The following is a 20,392-nucleotide window of genomic DNA, read 5'->3' as shown; positions in this document are numbered from 1 at the left end:
CCCTTTTGTCAAGCGTGTGTTTATGGGATGTTACTATATTGGAACAATTAGTAGCAGTTACTGTATCATTAAGTTAAATTTTCCAATTGTTGTTACTCTGAATTCCTCTACCTTTTGTTTGTACGTGAATTATAGCACTTCAATAAATTGTGTTTTGCTTAATGTCGAGTAGGTTGACCAGTCACATCGCATCTGGAACACAGCATTTCACATCTACCTTTAAAATAAGGAAAGTTATATTTAGGTTACGTTAAAAATATTTTAGAGGGGGTCTAGTCCAAAACACGAAAAATAGGGCATTACTTGCAGTCTGCAGGAAGTTCTAAAGTTGTGTTTCCACTGTAGCAAACTGTTCCCAAATCTCATCTATTTTATTTAATCAAGGAAACTTGTCATTTGACGAACTGTAACACTTCCAGTTTCTAGCACCACTCACACCAATTGTTTTTTCTTCCGCCCTTGCTTTATACTACAGGAGCTCATATGGGATATTTGTAAACAAAGCTCCCTCAACTTAGAATATGTACGAAAATTGGTTCCATCCTATTTATCTTATTTACTTCCTTGTCATCCCTTAATTGGTCTCTTGCCTTCTCCTTTAACTCTTCAACTTTCCTTTATTTCTACTTTTCCAATTCCTTTCTCACTTTTCTGTGCTTTTCTGTGATTCATTCCTGCACTATTTTCCTGGTTTGCTCTCTCCCTCCCTCAGTGCTCTAATTGACTCTTTTCTTTTCTGCAAGTTACACACTCTACTTCATAGCATTGTATCATGTTTTGCTTCATCTTTTCCTTTCCTCCCACCTCCTTGGATTGACTTTGGGTGCCATAATTTTGCTCTCTACATTTTTTTAAAACTTGTCCTCAAACATTTAAAAGAGCATGGTGCCATAGAGTGATAACATCCAAAACACAGAAGAAACAGTTAAGGAGTAGCAGATCTAAAACAGATATGAGGAGAAATTACTTTTCTCAAAGGGTTGTGCGTCTGTGGAATCCACCACCCCAGATTGTGGTAGATGCTAGGACATCGAGTAAATTTAAGGAGGCGATAGACAGATTTATTAATTAGTAATGGGTTAAAGGGTTATGAAAAGTGGGCATGAAAGTGGAGTTGAGACAGTGATGAGATTAGCCATGACCATATTAAATGGCAGAGTAGACAAGAGGGGCTGAATTGCCTAATCCTGCTCCTTGCTCTTATGGAAGAGATCATCTTTTTTGGGAAGCATACCAAAGAACATTTAAGAGTTCATGAGGGGAATCACTTCTATTTCTGGTGCATCTTGATAATTTGGACATGGCGGGTACAAGCACAATTCTCTAACTTGCAGAGTACACAAAATTTGAAAGCATAATAATAGAGGGTAAGAGAGCAATAAACATCAACAAGACACAGATTGACTGATGGAATGGGTGACCACATGCCAGATGAAATTCAAAGCATCAAAGGGACAGGTGATACATTTTAGTAGAAAGAATATGGGGAGATAATACACGTTAAATTGTAGAATTTGAAATGGGGTTTAAGAATACAGATGTCAGGCCATTCCATATTAATAATGCAGTTACTCAAGTGTACACAATCCTGGGCTTGATAAGTGGGGGCTCAGACTACAAAAAAACCCAGGAAATTGGGGAGTAGTGTGGCCAATTCTGCACACATGTTTTAGGAAGACCAAGCTTTAAAGAGGGATATTTATAAGAGACTATGGTTATGTGGATAGAATAGAAAAGCTGCAGTTGTACTCCTTTGAGCAGATAAAACTAAGAGGGGGAGATTTGACAGAAGTATTTAAAATCATAAATGGTTTAGATAAAGTAAATGAAGTGCAAAGGGTTCCAATGGCTGAAGGGTACATAACCAAGGGCATGTGCTGGTTAAAAAACCAGAGCTAACACGAGGAAGGACTAAGACAACCGGAGTGGTTCGCATTTGGAATATATTTTGATTGATAGGATAGTATTTGCAACCAACATTAGGAAATTATTAAAGACTTAAAGTAAAAAGAAATATGGAGAAAGAGAGAGGAGTGGGATTAATTGGAGTGTTCTTTGAAAGAACCAGTGTGAACTTGACATGAGCAAGTAGTCTCCTTCTCTCGTACGATCCTTAACAGAATATCGCCGGCAACAAATGCTCCATCTATTTGGTTTAACTGCTTCTGGCTTCCGTTTTGGCCGTTAGTGCCCATTTGTAAAGATATTAAAATTTGCTTTGCTGTAAGCAACTGCAAAAAGGTGGCAATCTGTATTTAAAGATGTACAATTGCATCGTGGAATGCAACTGCTCTAGCTGCAAGGAAGATAGCATAAACATTACTTCTAAAATGTTGTGTGCCCTGAAAGACACTTTAATAGCAACAAGACTTAGCAAAAGCAAGACGGTTTCATAACGCAACATGATATGCTTTCAGTAGAAAATTTATGGCTAAGTATACTGCGCCTGATCTCGTCTTCATTTCCTCCAGCAGCAAGCATTCAAGATCAATGCTCCAGAATTCAGGGAGTCACTGCAATTTTTTTTTGTTTGTTACAGACAAAAGCAAAATTGCTTTAAGCATGTCCTGTCACTGTCTGTTAGGAGGAAAAGTCGCTAATAAAGGACTACCCTTCGGTCATCTTTGACAATGGGCAACACTATGCCACCTCTTATTAAATGCAATCCATATCAGTGGAACCAAATTTCTTTTAAAATTATCATCTTCTGTCTCTGTATAGCAGAATGTCACTTTTATAGCACCACTGAGATATCGGACCTGTCAGTGCAGTTAATTTTCAACTTAGTCTCAACACCAGGGTTTCTTAGCCATAGGCTATTTTTCACTACACTAACAGGATTTATTTTACAGTTATTGAGATCAGCAAGGAACACTAATATAGCTGTGCAGTTGGAAACCAACCAAGACACAATTAAAAAAAAACTTGATTATGCAGCATTTTCCAACATTTGTTGCAGAATTAACAACTTTATGTCTAAAAGACTTAAATTAGTTCATTGCATCATATAATCTGGGTAGTCCTCTGTATAATTTCACTAGGTTTCCCCAAGACAAAAAGCAAGTTGCCTCCCCATGCCCCAAGGTAGATGTTACTGACATGGGAAACAGACATAATAAAACTGCAAATAAATTGCTTCTATAGTTGCTCACAAGACAACCTCAATGATTGCTTGTTGTCTAGGATGCAATCTTGGATTACCCAAAGCTATGTTTTAAGTGAATGTGTCATTTTGCAAGCATTATAAAACAATTTCTGACTACAGTTGTGTTAGCATTTCTTGTAACAAAAGAAACAAGTTTATTTTGTAGGATTAATTTATTTTTCTGAATATTCGGCATCTTCAAAACAGCTGGCATAAATCCAATTTATTTGATAATTGGTACACAACACATGCATAAACACAGATGTTTGATGCAATGCAGATAGGCAGTTCTGCATGTAATATCAATTTCTACATCTTACAAAATCTTTGAACTTGCATCACTGCAGTAATAAATTTAATTAGGTATATGATTAGCAACATCCAAACTGAACAAAAAAAAATTAGCACTGGAGAGAACCCATAGTGGAACTATCAGAAACAATATTTTAAAAAGATATCATAAACAACTTGACAATATCGACTGGATCATTCAGTGCCAACAGCAGTGGATCCTGATGTCCACCACTACTGTGCATCAGGAACCTTTAGAAATTCTTACCCACAGAAATGCAAAGTAATTGCCCAGAACACAGAATTCTCAGACAGGCAGATTTGCAGTGCCCAAACCCCTCCCAAAAATAGTGAATTTATGGCTTTGCAACAGTCACCTAACACTCAACTCTTCTGCTGTCCCCAGTTAATTTCTGGCGCATGTCAATATTTCGAGCAAAGCTAAACTTACCATCCCACCCACTTCAATCCCGTCCACACAGTATAATCTCCAACCCTCTCCACCAAATCCCCCCAACAACTCACTTCACACTTATTTCTCCACTGACTGGCTCATTAAAATTCTTCAAGTCTTCAAAAACTGACCTGAACACAACAGATAGGGTTCAGTTTGAAAACAAAGAGCATGGTCTGTCAGTGCAAAAAGACCACACAATATCACAATTTAATTTCAGTGCCAGTGAGAAAACAGGTTCACAGGTCACACATCCCAGCCATTAGCCAAGTAAACCAAATATTCTGGTCCTTCCATTTTTATTACAACAGGCAGAACACAGACCAGTCATCAATCCCCTGCTTGCAAAATCCAAATGTACTGCCTACGATTAGATGCAATCCCATGACTGGTTAGTAAAATTAGATCACATGGCATCCAGGGAGAGCCAGCCAAAGGGGTATAAAACTGGTTTAACAGTAAGAGAAACAATTGTTATGGTAGAAGGTTTTTATTGGGACTGGAGGCCTGTAACCAGTGGTGTCCCGCAAGAATTGGTTCTGGGCCCTATGTTATTCATCATTTATATCAATGATTTGGATGAGCATATGGTTATGAGTATATGAGTACGTTTGAGGATGACACCAATATTGGTGGTATAGTGGACAGTAAAGGTGGTTTTTAAGTGTACGAGATGGGACAATGGATGAGAAGTGGCAGATGGAGTTTAGATAAACACAAGATTTTCATTTTGGTAAGACAACACACCACTAGCGCTTCACCAGAAACTTTCACTGATGATGTTACCATGTATGGTGAGGAAATGTCTGAAAACAAACTTTCCAGTTCAGCGAGCTAACTGACATACATATCATCAACCTGAGCTACAAATCTTCTCAATTGCTAGTCAATGGTAGGGCCCTGGGGAGAGTTGTTCAACAAAGGGACCGAGGGATGCAGGTTCATAGCTCCCTGAAAGTGGCTTTGCAGGTAGGCAGGATGATGAAGGCAGTGTTTGGCACGCTTACCTTAATTAACAGAGCATTAAGTATAGGAATTTGAACATTATATTTCAGCTGAACAAGACATTGATGAGGCCAGGTTTAGAATATTGCATACAGTTCTGGTCGCCATTATATGGAAGAATGTTGTTAAATTAGAAAGAGTACAGGAAAAAAATTACAAAGTTGTTGCTGGGATGGAGAGTTTGAGTTATATGGGGAGGCTTGATAGGCTGGATCTATTTCCCTGGAGAGTTGGAGATGAATGAATCTTTTAGAGATTTATAAAATAGTTAAGGTGAATCGCCAAGATTTTTTTCCCCAGGGTGGGAGAGTCCAAAACTAGGTGGCATAGGTTTGAAGTGAGAAGGGAAAGATTTAAGAGAGACCCGAGGGATAACGTTTTCACACAAACTGTGTTGTGTGTGTGGAATGAGTTGCTAATGGAAGTGGTACAGGCAGTTACAATTACAACATTTAAAAGCTATTTGGACAGGTACATGAATAGGAACAGTTGAGAGAGATATGGGCCAAACACAGGCAAATAGGACTAGTTCAGTTTGGGAAACCTTGTCAGCATGGATGATGTGGACTGAAGAGCATGTTTCTATGTTAAGTGACGGGATAGCAAAACTGAGTGCATAAATAGCCATATTAATGAACAATTTAAGAAAATCACTTGAGTTCAAAGTCGTTAACTTATACTTGCTAGAAATACCATACATTCATACACAAGAATCTGTTCTCTACAAATAAAAGAAATACGTTCAAATCGTATAAATTCTCAATTAGCCAGAAGGGCTTATATCTCCCCACTGTTTTTTCCATGGCAAAAACTCAGCCAATCAGCACACTATCTCCAAGAGTCATAGAGTTGTACAGCCCAGAAAATGAATCCTGCGGTCCAACTTGTCCATGCCAACCAGATATCTCAACCTAATCTAGTCCAATATCCTTCTAAACCCTTTCTATTCATATACCCATACAGATGCCTTTTAAATGCCACAATTGTACCACACTCCACCACCTCCTCCGGCAGCTCATTCTATACACTCACCAGCCTCTGCACAAAAAAGTTACTCCTTACATCTCTTTTATAATTTTCCCTCTCACCCTAAGCCTATGCCCTCTAGTTCTGGACTCCCCCACTCCAGGGAGAAGACTGTCTATTTATCCTATCCATGCCCCTCATAATTTTGTAAACCACTATAAGATCACCCCACAATCTCAGCCACTCCAGGGAAAACAGCGCCAGCCTAATCAGTCTCTCCCGAGAGCTCAAATCCTCCAACTCTGGCAACATCCTTGTAAATTTTTTTGGAACACTTTCAATTATCACAACTTCCTTCCAATAGGAAGGAGACCAGAATTGCACGCAATATTCCATAAGTGGCCTAACTAACGACCTATACAACCGCAACATGACCCCCCAACTCCTACAGTCAATTCTCTGACCAAAAAAGGAAAGCAAAGCAAATGCCTTCTTCACTACCCTATCTACATGCGACTCCACTTTCAAGGAGCTATGAACCTGCACTCCAAGGTCTCTTTGTTCAGCAACACTCCTTAGGACCTTACCATTAAGTGCATAAGTCCTGCTGTGATTTGCATTCCCAAAATGCAACACCTTGCATTTATCTAAATTAAACACCACCTGCCACTCCTCAGCCCATTGGCCCATCTGATCAAGATCTCGTTCTACTCCGAGGTAACCTTCTTCACTGTCCATTACACCTCCAATTTTGGTGTCATCTGCAAACTTACTAACTATACCTCTTATGCTCACATCCAAATCATTTATATAAATGACAAAAAGTGGTGGACCCAGCATCAATCCTTGTGGCATTCCATACAGACCTCCAGTATGGAAAAACAACCCTCCACCATCACCCTCTGCCTTCGAGCCAGTTCTGCATCCAAATGGCTAGTTCTCCCTGTATTCCATGAGATCTAACCTTTCTAACCAGTCCCCCATGAGAAACCTTGTCAAACACCTTCATCACCTTGCTCTGCCCTCATCAACCCTTTGTTACTTCTTCAAAAAACTCAAGCTCGTGAGACATGATCTCCCATGCACAAAGTTATGTTAACTATCCTTAATCAGACCTTGCTTTTCCAAACACATGTAAATCCTATCCTTCAGGATTCCCTCCAACAATCTGCCCACCACCGATAGTCTATTGTTCTCTGGTTTTCCTTTACATCCTTCTTAAATAGTGGCACCACATTAGCCAACCTCCAGTCTTCCGGCACCTCAATGATACAAATACCTCAGCAAGAGGCCCAGCAATCACTCCCCCAGCGTCCCACAGAGTTCGAGAGTACACCTTATCAGGTCCTGGGGATTTACCCACCTTTATGTGTTTCAAGACATCCAGCACCTCTTCCTCTGTAATATGGACATTTTCAAGATGTCACTATCTATTTTCACACATTTTGTATCTTCTACGTCCTTCTCCACAGTAATTACTGATGCAAAATATTTGTTTAGTAACCCCCCCACCTCCTGCAGCTCCACACTTAGGTTGCCTTGCTGATCTTTGAGGGGCCCTATTGTCTCCCTAATTGATCTTTTGTCCTTAATGTATTTGTAAAAACACTTGATTCTCCTTCACCTTATTTGCCAAAACTATGTCCCTTCTTTGCCCTTCTAATTTCCCTCTGAAGTATACTTCTACTGCCTTTCTACTCTTCTGAGGATTCCCCTGATCTCTCCTGTCTATACCTGTCATATGCTTCCTTCTTTTCTTAACCAAATTCTCAATTTCTTTAGTCATCTAGCATTCCCTACACCTACCAGCCTTTCCATCACTATTTTAAAACAAATAGCATTATGGTCACTGGCCCCAAAGTGCTCCCCCCACTGACACCTCAGTCACTTGCCCTGCCTTATTTCCCATGAGTAGGTCAGGTTTTGCACCTTCTCTAGTAGGTACATCCATGTACTGAATCAGAAAATTTTCTTGTACAAACTTAACAAATTCCTCGCCATCTAAACCCTTAACCCTATGGCAGTCCCAGTTTATGTTTGGAAAGTTAAAATTCCCTACCATAATCACCCTATTATTTTTTAGATAGCGGAGATCTCCTCAAATTATTTCTCAATTTCCCGCTGATCTATAATACAATCCCAATGAGGTGATCATCCCTTATTTCTCAGTTCCACCTGTATAAAATCGCTGGATGTATTCCCAGGAAAATCCTCCCTAAGTACAGCAGTAATGCTATCCCTTATCAAAAATGCCACTCCCCCTCCTCCCTTGCCTTCCTTTCTATCCTTCCTGTAGCATTTGCATCCTAGAACATTAAGCTGCCAGTCCTGCCCATCCCTGAGCCATGTTTCTGTAATTGCTATGATATCACAGTCCCATGTCCGAGTTCACCTGCAATCCCTGTTAGGCTTCTTGTAATGAAGTAAATGTAGTTTAATTTATCAGTTCTATCTTCCTCTGTTTGTTCCTGCCGCACTGACAGTTTGACTCTCCTTTTCCCAACTGTACGAGTCTCAGATTAATCGCTTTCCTCACTATGTCCCTGGGTCCTACCCCGCCCACGCCTGCACTCCCATTCCTCCCCCAACCTTGTACAGATCACTTCCACCCCAGAAGAAATTGCAATTATCCAAAAACATGAACCCTTCTCCCATGGCACCAGATCCTCAGCCATGCATTCATCTGCTCTATCCTCCTATTCCTACCCTCACTAGCTTGTAGCATCGGGAATAATCCAGATGTTACTACCTTGAGGACCTCCTTTTTAAATTCCTGCCTAACTTTCTATATTCTCCCTTCAGAATCTCATCCTTTTCCCTTCCTATTTCGTTGATTCCAATGTGTACAATTACCTCCTGCTGATCCCTCTCCCCTTTGAGAACATTCTGCACTCTCTCTGAGACATCCTTGATCTTGGCACCAGGGAGGCAACACACCATTCTGCTTTTTCACTGCTTGCCACAGAAATGTCTGTTTGTGCCTCTGATTAGACAGCCCCCAATCACAATTGATCACTTGGAACCCAACATAGCCCTCATTGCATTACAGCCTGTTCAGATACCAGAAACTTGGCTGTTTGTGCTACATTCCCCTGAGAGTCCATTACCCCCTACGTTTTCCAAAACAGCATATCTCTTTGAAATGGTGATTGCCACAAAAGACTCCTGAACTGTGTACCTCTCCTACCTTCCCTGGATTAACCCACCTACCTGACTGTATCTGCGGCTTTTCTCCCTTCCATCACCGCCCCCCCGCTCCCGCGCCCCCCACCACCCCCTAAGCTCTTGTAAATTTCTCACTCACTCTAACTGTCATTCCAAACAATCCATTCAACAGAAATCACAGACAAAGACATTTCCTGCAGACATAATCCTCAGCAACATGTCAACGCTCCCTGGACCCCTACATCCAACAAGAACAGCATAACATTCTACCAAAGGCCATCTTTGCTCCTTCACAATTTGCAGACCCAGAAAATTGCACCATCTTATTGCTGTTAAAAAAAACACAGCTCCAGGCTAACTTAATAGTTATGGCTTATATATTTTTTTAAAAACTTTGATCAAGAGACAGAGCTCAATAAAACATATAATCAAAAAAGAATCCACTTTACTCACTATTGTAGGTTTACAGCAAGGCTACACTTAAAAACTGCGCACTTGTCTGTTCCTGTGCTGTGAGCTCTCCCACACAGGTTCCTCCAAGGTCTGTTGTGAAGTTTTCCTCAATGCACTCAGATATAAATTGTTACAACTGCTCAAAAACAGGTATCCTTCTATTTATTCTGATCAGTGCAGGATGAAAAGCTTCAGCAGCATGGTTCACCTTTTAGGAATTTCCAGTAATTTTTACAATTGAATAAAGATGGATGATTTTTTGGTCATCAATGAATGGGAGGTTTGGATTGGGAAGTGGAAGTCCACGACCAACATGGTCTCACTGAATGGCAGAGCGGGATAAACATGCTGTTTTGTCTTCCCGTATTTCTTATGTCATCTGTTTGCAGTACTTCTTCCTATTTTGTTTAAAATTTGTTTTGCTGAGCAAAGTTAAGAAATAGCTGACTTCGTGCTATGGGCTGAGTAGGAAGTCAGAGGTGAGGGCTGTCAGGGGAGTCAGAGGAGAAGCTAACAAAAAGCCTATGGCAAGTGCTGGAAATACAGACATAGATGTCCTCCAGTTTGGACCAAGTTGGATACAGATAGACAAATGGGAGGGAACTTCACCTGCTCAGTTCTCTACACCTTAAAATATGGAGACCTAATCACTGCAGTCAGAGAAAAGGATGATCGAGTTCCACAGGAATTGATACTTTTCTGGGAATAAGCATACTTGTCTTTGAGATCGAAAATGTTCTCCAGGCCTAGATTCCATCAGTTCAGCCCACATACACCTCATCTTACTCGATGCAAGTGCCCAATCCATGTCCAGCATATTACCAGACCCATCATTTTCTTCCCCAAATAGTCAAAGAAAGACTTGTCAGCACACCAAACATTCAAGAACATTGAGAAATTCCCAATTGAAAAAAAAACAACTTTCGACAGCCAGTCCTACATATTTGACTTTGGGTTCCACTGGCTGCCCAATGTTTAACTGGCAAAGCCATCGAGACCCACCATGGCTGGTAAGTTTCTGAAATTGAGAAACATCACCCACAAAACCTGCGACATGACACTTTTCAAAAGAAAATAATTCACAAAGGAAGCAAAGATGTGCATCACATGGGATAATTTAAAGTTGAAGTTACAATACCTCGAACAATAAGCTTGGCAAAATTCGATACACCAGAGCCTCTTTCAGACTGTGTCACACAACGGTACAAATCTTGATCATTCCGTTGGACTTCTTTCAATTTGAAAGATGCTGCAAACCGCCGGTGATTAATATTCTTTGTCTGGGTTACTGGTATGTCTTCCCCATTCCGTCTCTGATAGGTACAAAAAGTGAAAATGTGACTATATCTTAATATATCCTAGGACATAATTGGAGATTCAGTTGACACATTACTAAGTTTATTTAATACATTTTATAAACATCACATGCAAGAAACTGAAAATAATATTTTATTTCTTTCCCACCCCAATTTTTTTTATTTGGTGCAAAAATACCCAGTTATTTTTCATTTGGTTCCCGCTCACAATATGATCCAATCATTGTATCGATGACTGCAAAGTTTACATGACATTTCCACTTTAAAAGAAAATGAATACAGGTCATAAATGAAATTTTGTTCCAATCTTTTGACAATCAGTCCAAGTGACTACATTTAGACCAATATAAAATTGCGTTAGTTTGGTTTTAAGTACTTTGCAGAACAATCATTTCAGCCAAAGTAGAATGATGAGAGATAATACAAAATGCCAAATCTGTCCAAAAATTTAAAATTGATATTACATGCAGTTATTGACAGCTTGGGGAATTTTTTTTAAAAACACACCATTTTAGGTGAGGTGCCTCTCTAAGAGGACTGTTGGATTACTTCTGCTTCCATTAGGCCATCTTCCAATGAGTGGACTTTAGTTTTTCCACAGAAAATGTCACCACATCGTGAAGCTCTCATGTTTTTGTATTCTCTCGAGTTTGCCAGGGGATCCGTGCCACTTTAGGCAGTTTGTAGTGATTTATTTTCCATTTTCTTTATTCCCTACCTATGGGAGGTCAATAGTGCTCGCAAGGACAACATTAAAAAGCTTATCCGTAATTACTGATGAACTGAGTGAGGGCAATTAAGAGTCAGCTAAATGTCTGTTGGTCTGAAGTCACATGTCAGTGTTCAGCCAATTTAGCACATTCCAAAAACAAAACACAAAGTAAAAGACATTGCAAAGTTGATGATCCTGACAACACCCCTAGTTTTATGACAGAAAAGATGTATACCAGAGTTAGCTGGTTGAATAGCCAAGCTATTCTGAAAGTATAACACTGGTCATCTACCCAACAGTGCCCAAAATGCCCAAATAGGGTCCAACTGCATAAAATATGAGAAATCCAATCTTCAAATATATGCAAAGTACTTTGACAGTCTTCTTCCATAAACTAAAGTCATACTGGACTTAAAAAGGTTAAGAGTTTCTGTCTTCACAGATGCTGTTGACCGAATGAGTTTGTGTTTTTCTTATAAATCCAACCGTATCTCTGGCACCTCAATGTTTTTGATTCCGAATTGTGAATGCCAGATAAAGACTGTAGAGTGTGTCACAACCAATTGGCTGAAAGTTTTAATGCAACATTACCATTAAGACACAATTTGCAGAGGATATTAGTATGTCAGAATTTACTCTGAAAATCGAAACAATGAACAAGGAGATCAAGATATCTGAAACAGCATCTGCTAATTCAACCACACAGCAATGAATTAATACCATCCCTCGCCAAGAGTTCACAATCAGTTCAGCCACTATAGTAATACACAGCTCCTGGCAATACTTACACCCTACTAGGCAGGTTCAAAAGACAAATCCTTTCACCCTTGAGCTGCTGTAACTGCACACAAGTTGCAATTCAATTATTGAATTGACATTTATATTAAGAAACAGATGAGAACAGTTTTTTTTAATACTGCCTAAAGTTAGTCATTAGGTTCCCAGTTATATTTTACTTTTTGACAGCCGATCTTATTGTAGACCATATCTTAATCTATTTCCTCAACATTGTGGTGCGAGAATACATTCCATCAAATACACCAGAGAAGGCATACCTTTAACATCATAGGCATCTGCAACAGTCTTTTCAATAGTCAATAAAGTTAACATTGCTCCTGGCGTAGCATCTCAAGCACAGCTATCAGAAATCATCACAGGCCTTAATACAAGTTTGTTACATCAGGAACCTGCTGCTATGCTGAGAAATTGGGTACAGTACAGAAATTTACTACTCGACTCATTATGTGTGAACCAGCTCACTGTCTATTTTAACTCGGTACCAATGTCCTGCCTTTTCCAGATAATTCTGCACTTTATTTCAATAGATACAATTATCTAATACCCTTTTGAGTATCTCAATTGAACCTGCCTCTACTCACTTCCAAAGTCAGAAATCACACGACACCAGATTATAGTCCAACAGGTTTATTTGAAATCACAAGCTTTCGGTCAACTGACCTGACAGCAGAGCTGTGCTCTGAAAGCTTGCAATTTCAAGTAAACCTGTTGGACTATAATTTCGTATTTGTGTGCCTTCTGACTTTGTCCATCCCAGCTCAACAGTGACACCTTGACATCATCACTCACTACCAGTTAGGACACTCCATACCATAACTACTTGCTGTGTGAAAGGAAGATCTTTTTCTCACCTGATTTGTTTCTTTAGAAAAGCACTTTAAGAATGTCCCCTCTGGTTTTCAACCCATTTGAGAACAGGAACTATTTCTCCCAAACTATTTATCCCATCATGATCTTGGAAAAATATAAATCTCCTCTTAGCTTCCTCTTCCCAAGGACAACAGTCCCACTTCTCCAATCTTTCCTCATGTCTAACCTCTGGAACCATTCTTGCAAACTGCTTTTGTATTGTATCCAATACATTCACAGCCCTCCTGTAAGTGTGACACCCAAAACTGTATGCAATACACCCAGTTGTGGTATAACCAATATCCAAAGTAAGTTGAATCTAACCTCCATGCTCTTGCGCTCAGTGACTCCATTTATGAAGTTGAGAATACAGAATGACATATTAAAATCAGCTTTTGCTGCACAAAACACTCTATAGGGCAACAGGCAGACAACTAAGAATCCGAATCCATGAACACCAACTAGCCATTAAATGCCACAACCGGCTGTCCAGAGTAGCCATACACACAGATGACAAGGACCACAAATTCTTTTGGGACAACACAACAATCATAGGACAAGCCAAACAAAGGACAGCCAGAGAATTCCTTAAAGCATGGCACTAATCCACGGACTCTATCATCGAGCACAATGACCTAGACCCAACATACTGGCCACTACAACGAACAACCACAACCAGCAACCGGAAGGAGCAGGAACGGAACCAAATAAATCCCAGAAGACACAATACGACAGCACTTCACAAGAGGCTCCAAAGCACTGAAGATGTCACCTAGACACGAGACGAAACGTCTGCAAATCGACTTCGCAGCTCAGCAAACATACCCACAACCACGGCAACCGGCTTTACACAAACCTTGAATGAGTAAGCACCCTTTCAAACTTTTTAAAAAATTATTTGCTCATGGGATGTGGGTGTCACTGGTTCCATAAGCATTTGTAGGTCAGCCCTAATTGACCCTAAACATCTCAAAAAAATGGTGCTTAGCTGCCGCCTTGAACTGCTGCAGTCCCTGGGGAGAAGGTACACCCACAGTTCTGTCAGGGAAGGATTTCCAGGACTGCTCCCAGAGACAGTGAAGGAATGGTGATATAATTTCAAGTCAGAATTGTCTATGGCTTGGAGGGATGTTCACAGATTATGTTGTTTCCATGCATTCCCTGCTCTTGTTCTCTAGGTACTGGAGATTACATGTTTGGAATGTGCCAAAGGAGCGTTGGTGAGCTGCTGCAGTGCAGCTTGCAATGGTACACACTCACGCTTTTCAGCATTGGTGGGGAAGGGAGTGAATGCACATTATTTAATATACATTAGTTCAGACAGTCAAGATTTATCAACATTAAAATAAAAGCATGAAAAGTTAGTTGGCTTAATTTTTCTATTTACTGACATAATCATTTCTGTAAAGTGCAAACATTTTTCCTGAGAGTTCTATCACTGAACAATTTATAGGTTATCATGTTTTCAAATCAGTAATCTAATAAATACCATCGTACCAAGTGCTTTCATTAGACATAATTTCAGAATTGTTCCAGCAGAGGAGGCCATCATTTGGCCCCGTGTGTCTGCACTGGTTCTCTGCATGAACAACTTATTGGTGCCATTCTCCCACCTTGGTACATAACCCTGAATATTATCTAGTGTTAATAATAGTCTAAATACGTTTTGAATGCTTCAATTGAACCTGCCTCTACCACATACTCAGGCAGTGGCCTTCCAGACCTTTAAGTAGATGACAAAGGTTTTTCTCATGTCGCCTTTGCTTCTTTTACTTGCGATCTCTTGTTCTTGATTTTTTTTCACAAGTGTGAACAGTTTCTACTGCTCTAGCCTATCTAGAGACCTTTGTGGGTGGCACGGTGGCACAGTGGTTAGCACTGCTGCCTCACAGTGCCAGAGATCCAGGTTCAAATCCCACCTCAGGCGACTGACTGTGTGGAGTTTGCATGTTCTCCTCGTGTCTGCGTGGGTTTCCTCCGGGTGCTCCGGTTTCCTCCCACAGTCCAAAGATGTGCAGGTCAGGTGAATTGGCCATGCTAAATTGCCCGTAGTGTTAGGTAAGGGGTAAATGTAGGGGTATGGGTGGGTTACGCTTCGGCGGGTCGGTGTGGACTTGTTGGGCCGAAGGGCCTGTTTCCACACTGTAATGTAATTTAATCTAACACCTCATCTGCCTGGGCAGCCTACAGCCCGAAGGACTCGACACTGAGTTCTCCAATTTCAAATAACCTCCCGTCCCATCCCCCGACTTCCTTCCCACACCCTCCCTCCCTCTTCTGCTCCTCCCAGCCACCTACTGGATTTATTCCTCCCACTGACCGGATCAGGAAAAATAAAACCAATTGTACTCCATCAAGCGCCATGTCAAATTAGTGCCATGGGATCAGGACCGTCAGTTGAGAAGAGAGGTTGAATATTGTTTTCCTGAGAATCATAGAATCCTCACAGTGTGAAAGTAGGCCCTTTAGCCCAACAATTCATACTGACCCTCCGAAGAGTAACCCACCCAGACACATTCCCTGACCATATTATCCTATGTCTATTCTGACTAATGCATTTCACCCATACATCCCTGAACACAATGGGGCAATTTAGCATGGCCAATTCACCTAATGGGATCAGGAAAAATAAAACCAATTGTACTCCATCAAGCGCCATGTCAAAATAGTGCCATTTGAAAGCAATCATGGGATTTATTTCTTCCCTCAATCCTGTCGAACTCTTGATATGAGCACACAGAATAGGAGCAGTATGCTCTGTTGTTCAACATATGTTTGTAATGTCTGTATGTCTGCTTTCCAAATTTTTCACTTCCACCTATTCTCAATAACCTTTGATTCCCTCCAAATAAAAACCTGTCCACCTGTCTTAAAAAATATTCAATAACCCTGCTTTTGTTGCAGAGATTTCTAAATTCATATGACCCTTGGAAAAGATTGCTCACCTCTGTCATACAAGAGCAACCTTTAATTTTCAAACACTGCCCCTTTTTCTGGACTGAGGGAACATCCTTTCCACATCCACCTTGTCAAGACCATTCAGTATCTTACACACTTCAACTGAGTCATCCTCACTCAGGAACTCCAGTGAAAACAAGCTCAATCTATCCTCACATGACATCCTGCTTATTTCAGGCAAGAGTTGGATAAACATCCTTCGAACCCTCTCCCTCACATGTGCATCCAGAATCACAGGTTGTACAAGGAGCCCTGTCGGCTCTTCGTGTTTGCATCACGTCTGGCTCTCTCAGTATTTTGAATTAGTACCAATTTTCTTACTTTCGACTGTTTTCTAAACATGCTCAAATATCAAGATCACAGCAATCCCTACTACTTTACATAAAACAAAAAAAACACTTCCCACATTTTAAATCACTCATATGAATCGTGCATCAGTTGTCTGCATGTTGCACATCGATGTGACATTTTCATCTATTATATGTTCCATTGTTTTTATCAATTGCTTTTTAGATAGCTTTGACAATGACCACACCCCCAGTTGTAATTTGCAAAAGCAATGATTGATTCTGCTCCTAGATTTCTGAAGCTAACAGTCATTTGAGTCTCATTATAAAATGTGAAACAATGTTTCTCTCGAGTAATGTTCCGAGTGTGACTTGCTGTGTCTATTAAACAACATCCCAGATTGCAGATTCTGCTGGTGTTCGCATACAAATAAGAAACAGCAACAGGAGACAATACATTGAAACTCTTAAGCCACAAAAAATTTCCAAGTGAAAATATAATCACAACATGTTCTGAATCATAGGATCTTTCGGCCTAACAAGTCCACACCGACCCTCCAAAGAGTAACCCACCCAGGCCCACTCCCCTACCTTATTATCCTATATATACCTCTAACTAACGTACCTAACTTACATATCCCTGAATACTGTGGGCAATTCAGGATGACCAATTCACCTGACCTGCACATCTTTGGATTGTGGGAGGAAACCGGAGCACCTGGAGGAGACACAGGGACAATGTGCAAATCCACACAGACAGTTGCCAGAGGGTGGAATCGAACCCGGGTCCCTGGCGCTGCGAGGCAGCAGTGCTAACCACAGTTGATTTATTGATTGATAAAGTGAGCATAATGCAGAAATCATGACAACTCTTTCCATTTTTGACACAATGAGTTAGAGAGAGACAGGAATACTGTATTGCCAGATCTCACCTGAAGCCATAGTTTGTTATTCGCAGTATCCCTGCCTGTTGCAATGCACTGAAATGTAGCATTTTGTCCTGCATTTACTTCCACATCTCCGAGTCGCAGAAAGTGAGGTGATTTATCTGTAAAACATTAATATTTTGACAAGTTTGTGACGTTTTACTTGAATTTGTATCAACATACGGATGACATTATCAATAGCAATCCTGCAAGATAAATCTAATGTGTATTCTTTAAGTTGCTTGAACATTATCCTTATTTTTCCATCAAACCAACTCAAGCACAATCACATGCAACTCTTTTCTGGAAGAACAAAAACCCAATCTTGCAACATGTGGACTGTGGCACGGAGTGCATATGCCAAAGTTGCAGATAACCTTTTATAAAGTGACTTCAGCCTTCATCAGTCTGTACCAGATCCATTACTATAAACATCCCCTGTTCCCACCAGAAAAGATTGCAAATACTTGGTTTGACAATGTTTAACTTTTTTAAGCTTATTACAGTCTTTCTAATTTGTTCATGCAGGTTTTCCGAATAAAACATTTGTCAGTTATGACTAATGGTTGGCCATGAATGCATTCGTCAGAGAAAGAGGTCCTATTATCATCATCTTCAGTGGTAGTCCAACACATCAGTACAAATAATAAGGCCTAAATATTTTCATCTTCAGCAAGTGCCACGGCTGTTGCAGTGTCTTCCTGAGGTCTCCAACGTTATAGGTGCCAGTAATATATTTTTCTTGTTGAACCAGAAAATGAAATGCAAGTCAGATTGCTGCGTAGTTGAAATACCAGTAGAGTTTTGACCCTTTGAAACATCAAGTGGTGCATATTTTTAGCTGTGCAAAACAGTAATGTTTTTCAAATTCGTGAGAGAGATACTTTGAGACAGAGTGGCATCCAAAATCTTTTGAGTTAAGAAATGACTGCCTGCTGCCAGTCCTTGGATTGGCAGAACTGCAGTTTGTTGCAAATCTGTAGGTGCAAGGTAGCCAGAGGCATCCAGAGCCAGCTCATGAAAACATCTCTCTCATCCTCCTACCCATTCTCTTTGCCTGTGTGAGTGAAAAGACAAGAAACCCAACAAAGTTTAAAATCAAGAATTCTAACAAGAACAGACAAGGATTCAGTGGATCAGCTATAGAAGTGAACAATATCCATTGCTTTACAGAAAACAGAAAATCATCTGTGCTAAAAACCAAAGAACTTGGGAGAGACAATTTAAGCCACCCTTTGTAATCCAAAATGAAATTATCCTTAGCTACTCCCACGTGCATCTTTTTTATGGCTTATTCAAAATATCAGTAATGAATAGCTGGGGAAATTTCCTTGTCCGAAGTTCCCCTTAAAAACTGCCCAATTTCAACCTAATATTTCTCCCTCTTGTTATGGCAGTGCAATTGAAATTTTAAATGTTTGTTGCAATGGCTTGTTGAACATCAGGGTACGATTATATCAGTGCACTGTTTCCAGTTTGGTCATTACACAACCTTCAAGTCAATTCGGCCACTCCATCTGCGATTAAGAGATAGGAGAGTGCATTTATTCCAGCTAAGGTTATAGTCCTGCTAGTATCTCAGCAGTCATTTTTTAAAAAAAACTTGCTCGAGCTAAACCTGTAACCAACATTTCCAGTAAATTGACAACACCTTACTACAAGACAATGTTGCAAATAGGGCAGATATATGATCCTGACAAAAACAGGACAAATCCAATTTAGCTGGTTTTGGCCCTGTCAGTCTCCTTCAATCATCAGCAAAGTGATGGAAGAACTCACTGACAGCTTTATAAAGCAGCATTTGTTGAGCCAACACCTGCTCACTGACAGAAAGCTTGGGTTCCATCATTGTTAGTCATTACAGCCTTGGTGCAGACATGAGCATACGAGCTGCATTCAAGTTGCACGAGGGCAAGGTGGCATGTAACAAAGTGGGACATCATTATATCCTCGCAAAGTGGAAGCGGGGTAAAACTCCCAATTGACTGGAGAGTCAGAGCTAGCGTAAAGAAATTTGGGCATAGTTGGAAGTTAATCATCTGAGTCCCAGCAGTTGTGTTCTAGGTACAACCATCTTCAGCTGCTTCACAAAATGTCCTTCTCTTCATACGGTTGAAAGTTCTCAGATGCCTTAAGTTATGAAAATAAGTTATCTAAATTTAGGTTGATATATAACAGAATAATAGAGTTAAATTATACAGGCACTCAATGCAAACATTTTTAATATTTGTATTTTGATTATTGTTGCTGTTGACATCAATCATAATAATTATTAATCTTGCAATTTATAAACCAGAAATTAATCTCAAGAGGGCTTACAATGGAACAAGTTCACTTCTTCAAAGGAATGAAGTTGAAAGCAGACATCATTCCTGTCTGACCTACATAAATAACAAAGGCTTGACTTAGACTGCAAGAAAGTTTTGTGCAAGAGTACCTCACTCAAAAGCAAAGAGAAAAGCTGGCAAAGTTCATTCACTGTTTACTCTTGAAACTATGGGATAATCAGTGAACAAATTCGGGAAGAAAAAATTAGCTCCCCTTTGGTATTTACGCATGGATGTAAATCATTGTGGGATAGAGAGGCTAGCAACAACAATTTCACATCAAGTTTGAAATTGGTTATTTGGCAACTAAGTACTGATATAACCTACAAAAGGCTTATTTTAAATACAAACTAGTTTTTCACTAGTTTGCAAAAACCTATCAAAATTCAGTCCTCACACTTCTGTGCTTTAAACAAGAAACATAATTTAATTCATGAGCACTTACCACATGGGTAACTCAAAACCTGAATGTCATCAATGGCAATATATCCAGCTTGCTCAAGAGATACATCTGCTTCAAAAATCACCTGCAAACAATAATATTGAAAACTGTTAACTTACTAGTCTTTTCCGAGTACTTGTTATCTTTTTTAAAAATCCTCCTCCCGACTTCCTTTCCTGAAAGTGGTCTCGCAAACGATTCAATGACCCTTATCCAGTGGTGGATATGTATGCAGGAGCCAAAGCTGAGCAATGAAAACCAACTCAAACATGAGAGCATCTTCCATCTTCACCCAATA

The 20,392-nt window shown here is 40.1% G+C and overlaps 1 protein-coding gene across 10 annotated transcripts in view; it reads right to left on the bottom strand.

The window, feature by feature from the left end:
• ptprk (protein tyrosine phosphatase receptor type K) overlaps positions 1 to 20,392 on the bottom strand; it is a 588,682-nt gene that overhangs the window by 347,351 nt on the left and 220,939 nt on the right. For all 10 annotated transcript variants that reach the window (XM_043683654.1, XM_043683667.1, XM_043683662.1 and 7 more), the window contains exons 4-6: positions 20,098 to 20,179; positions 17,332 to 17,447; positions 10,618 to 10,792 (exon numbers count right to left, since the gene is read on the bottom strand). In XM_043683654.1, coding sequence (XP_043539589.1) covers positions 10,618 to 10,792; positions 17,332 to 17,447; positions 20,098 to 20,179 — 373 coding nt within the window. The remainder of the gene's footprint in view (positions 1 to 10,617; positions 10,793 to 17,331; positions 17,448 to 20,097; positions 20,180 to 20,392) is intronic.

The sequence above is a fragment of the Chiloscyllium plagiosum genome, chromosome 3 (assembly GCF_004010195.1).
Source record: "Chiloscyllium plagiosum isolate BGI_BamShark_2017 chromosome 3, ASM401019v2, whole genome shotgun sequence".
Classification (NCBI taxonomy): Eukaryota; Metazoa; Chordata; class Chondrichthyes; order Orectolobiformes; family Hemiscylliidae; genus Chiloscyllium; species Chiloscyllium plagiosum.
Note: the sequence above shows the minus strand (reverse complement) of the source record. Positions and strands in the feature narration are given on the sequence as shown.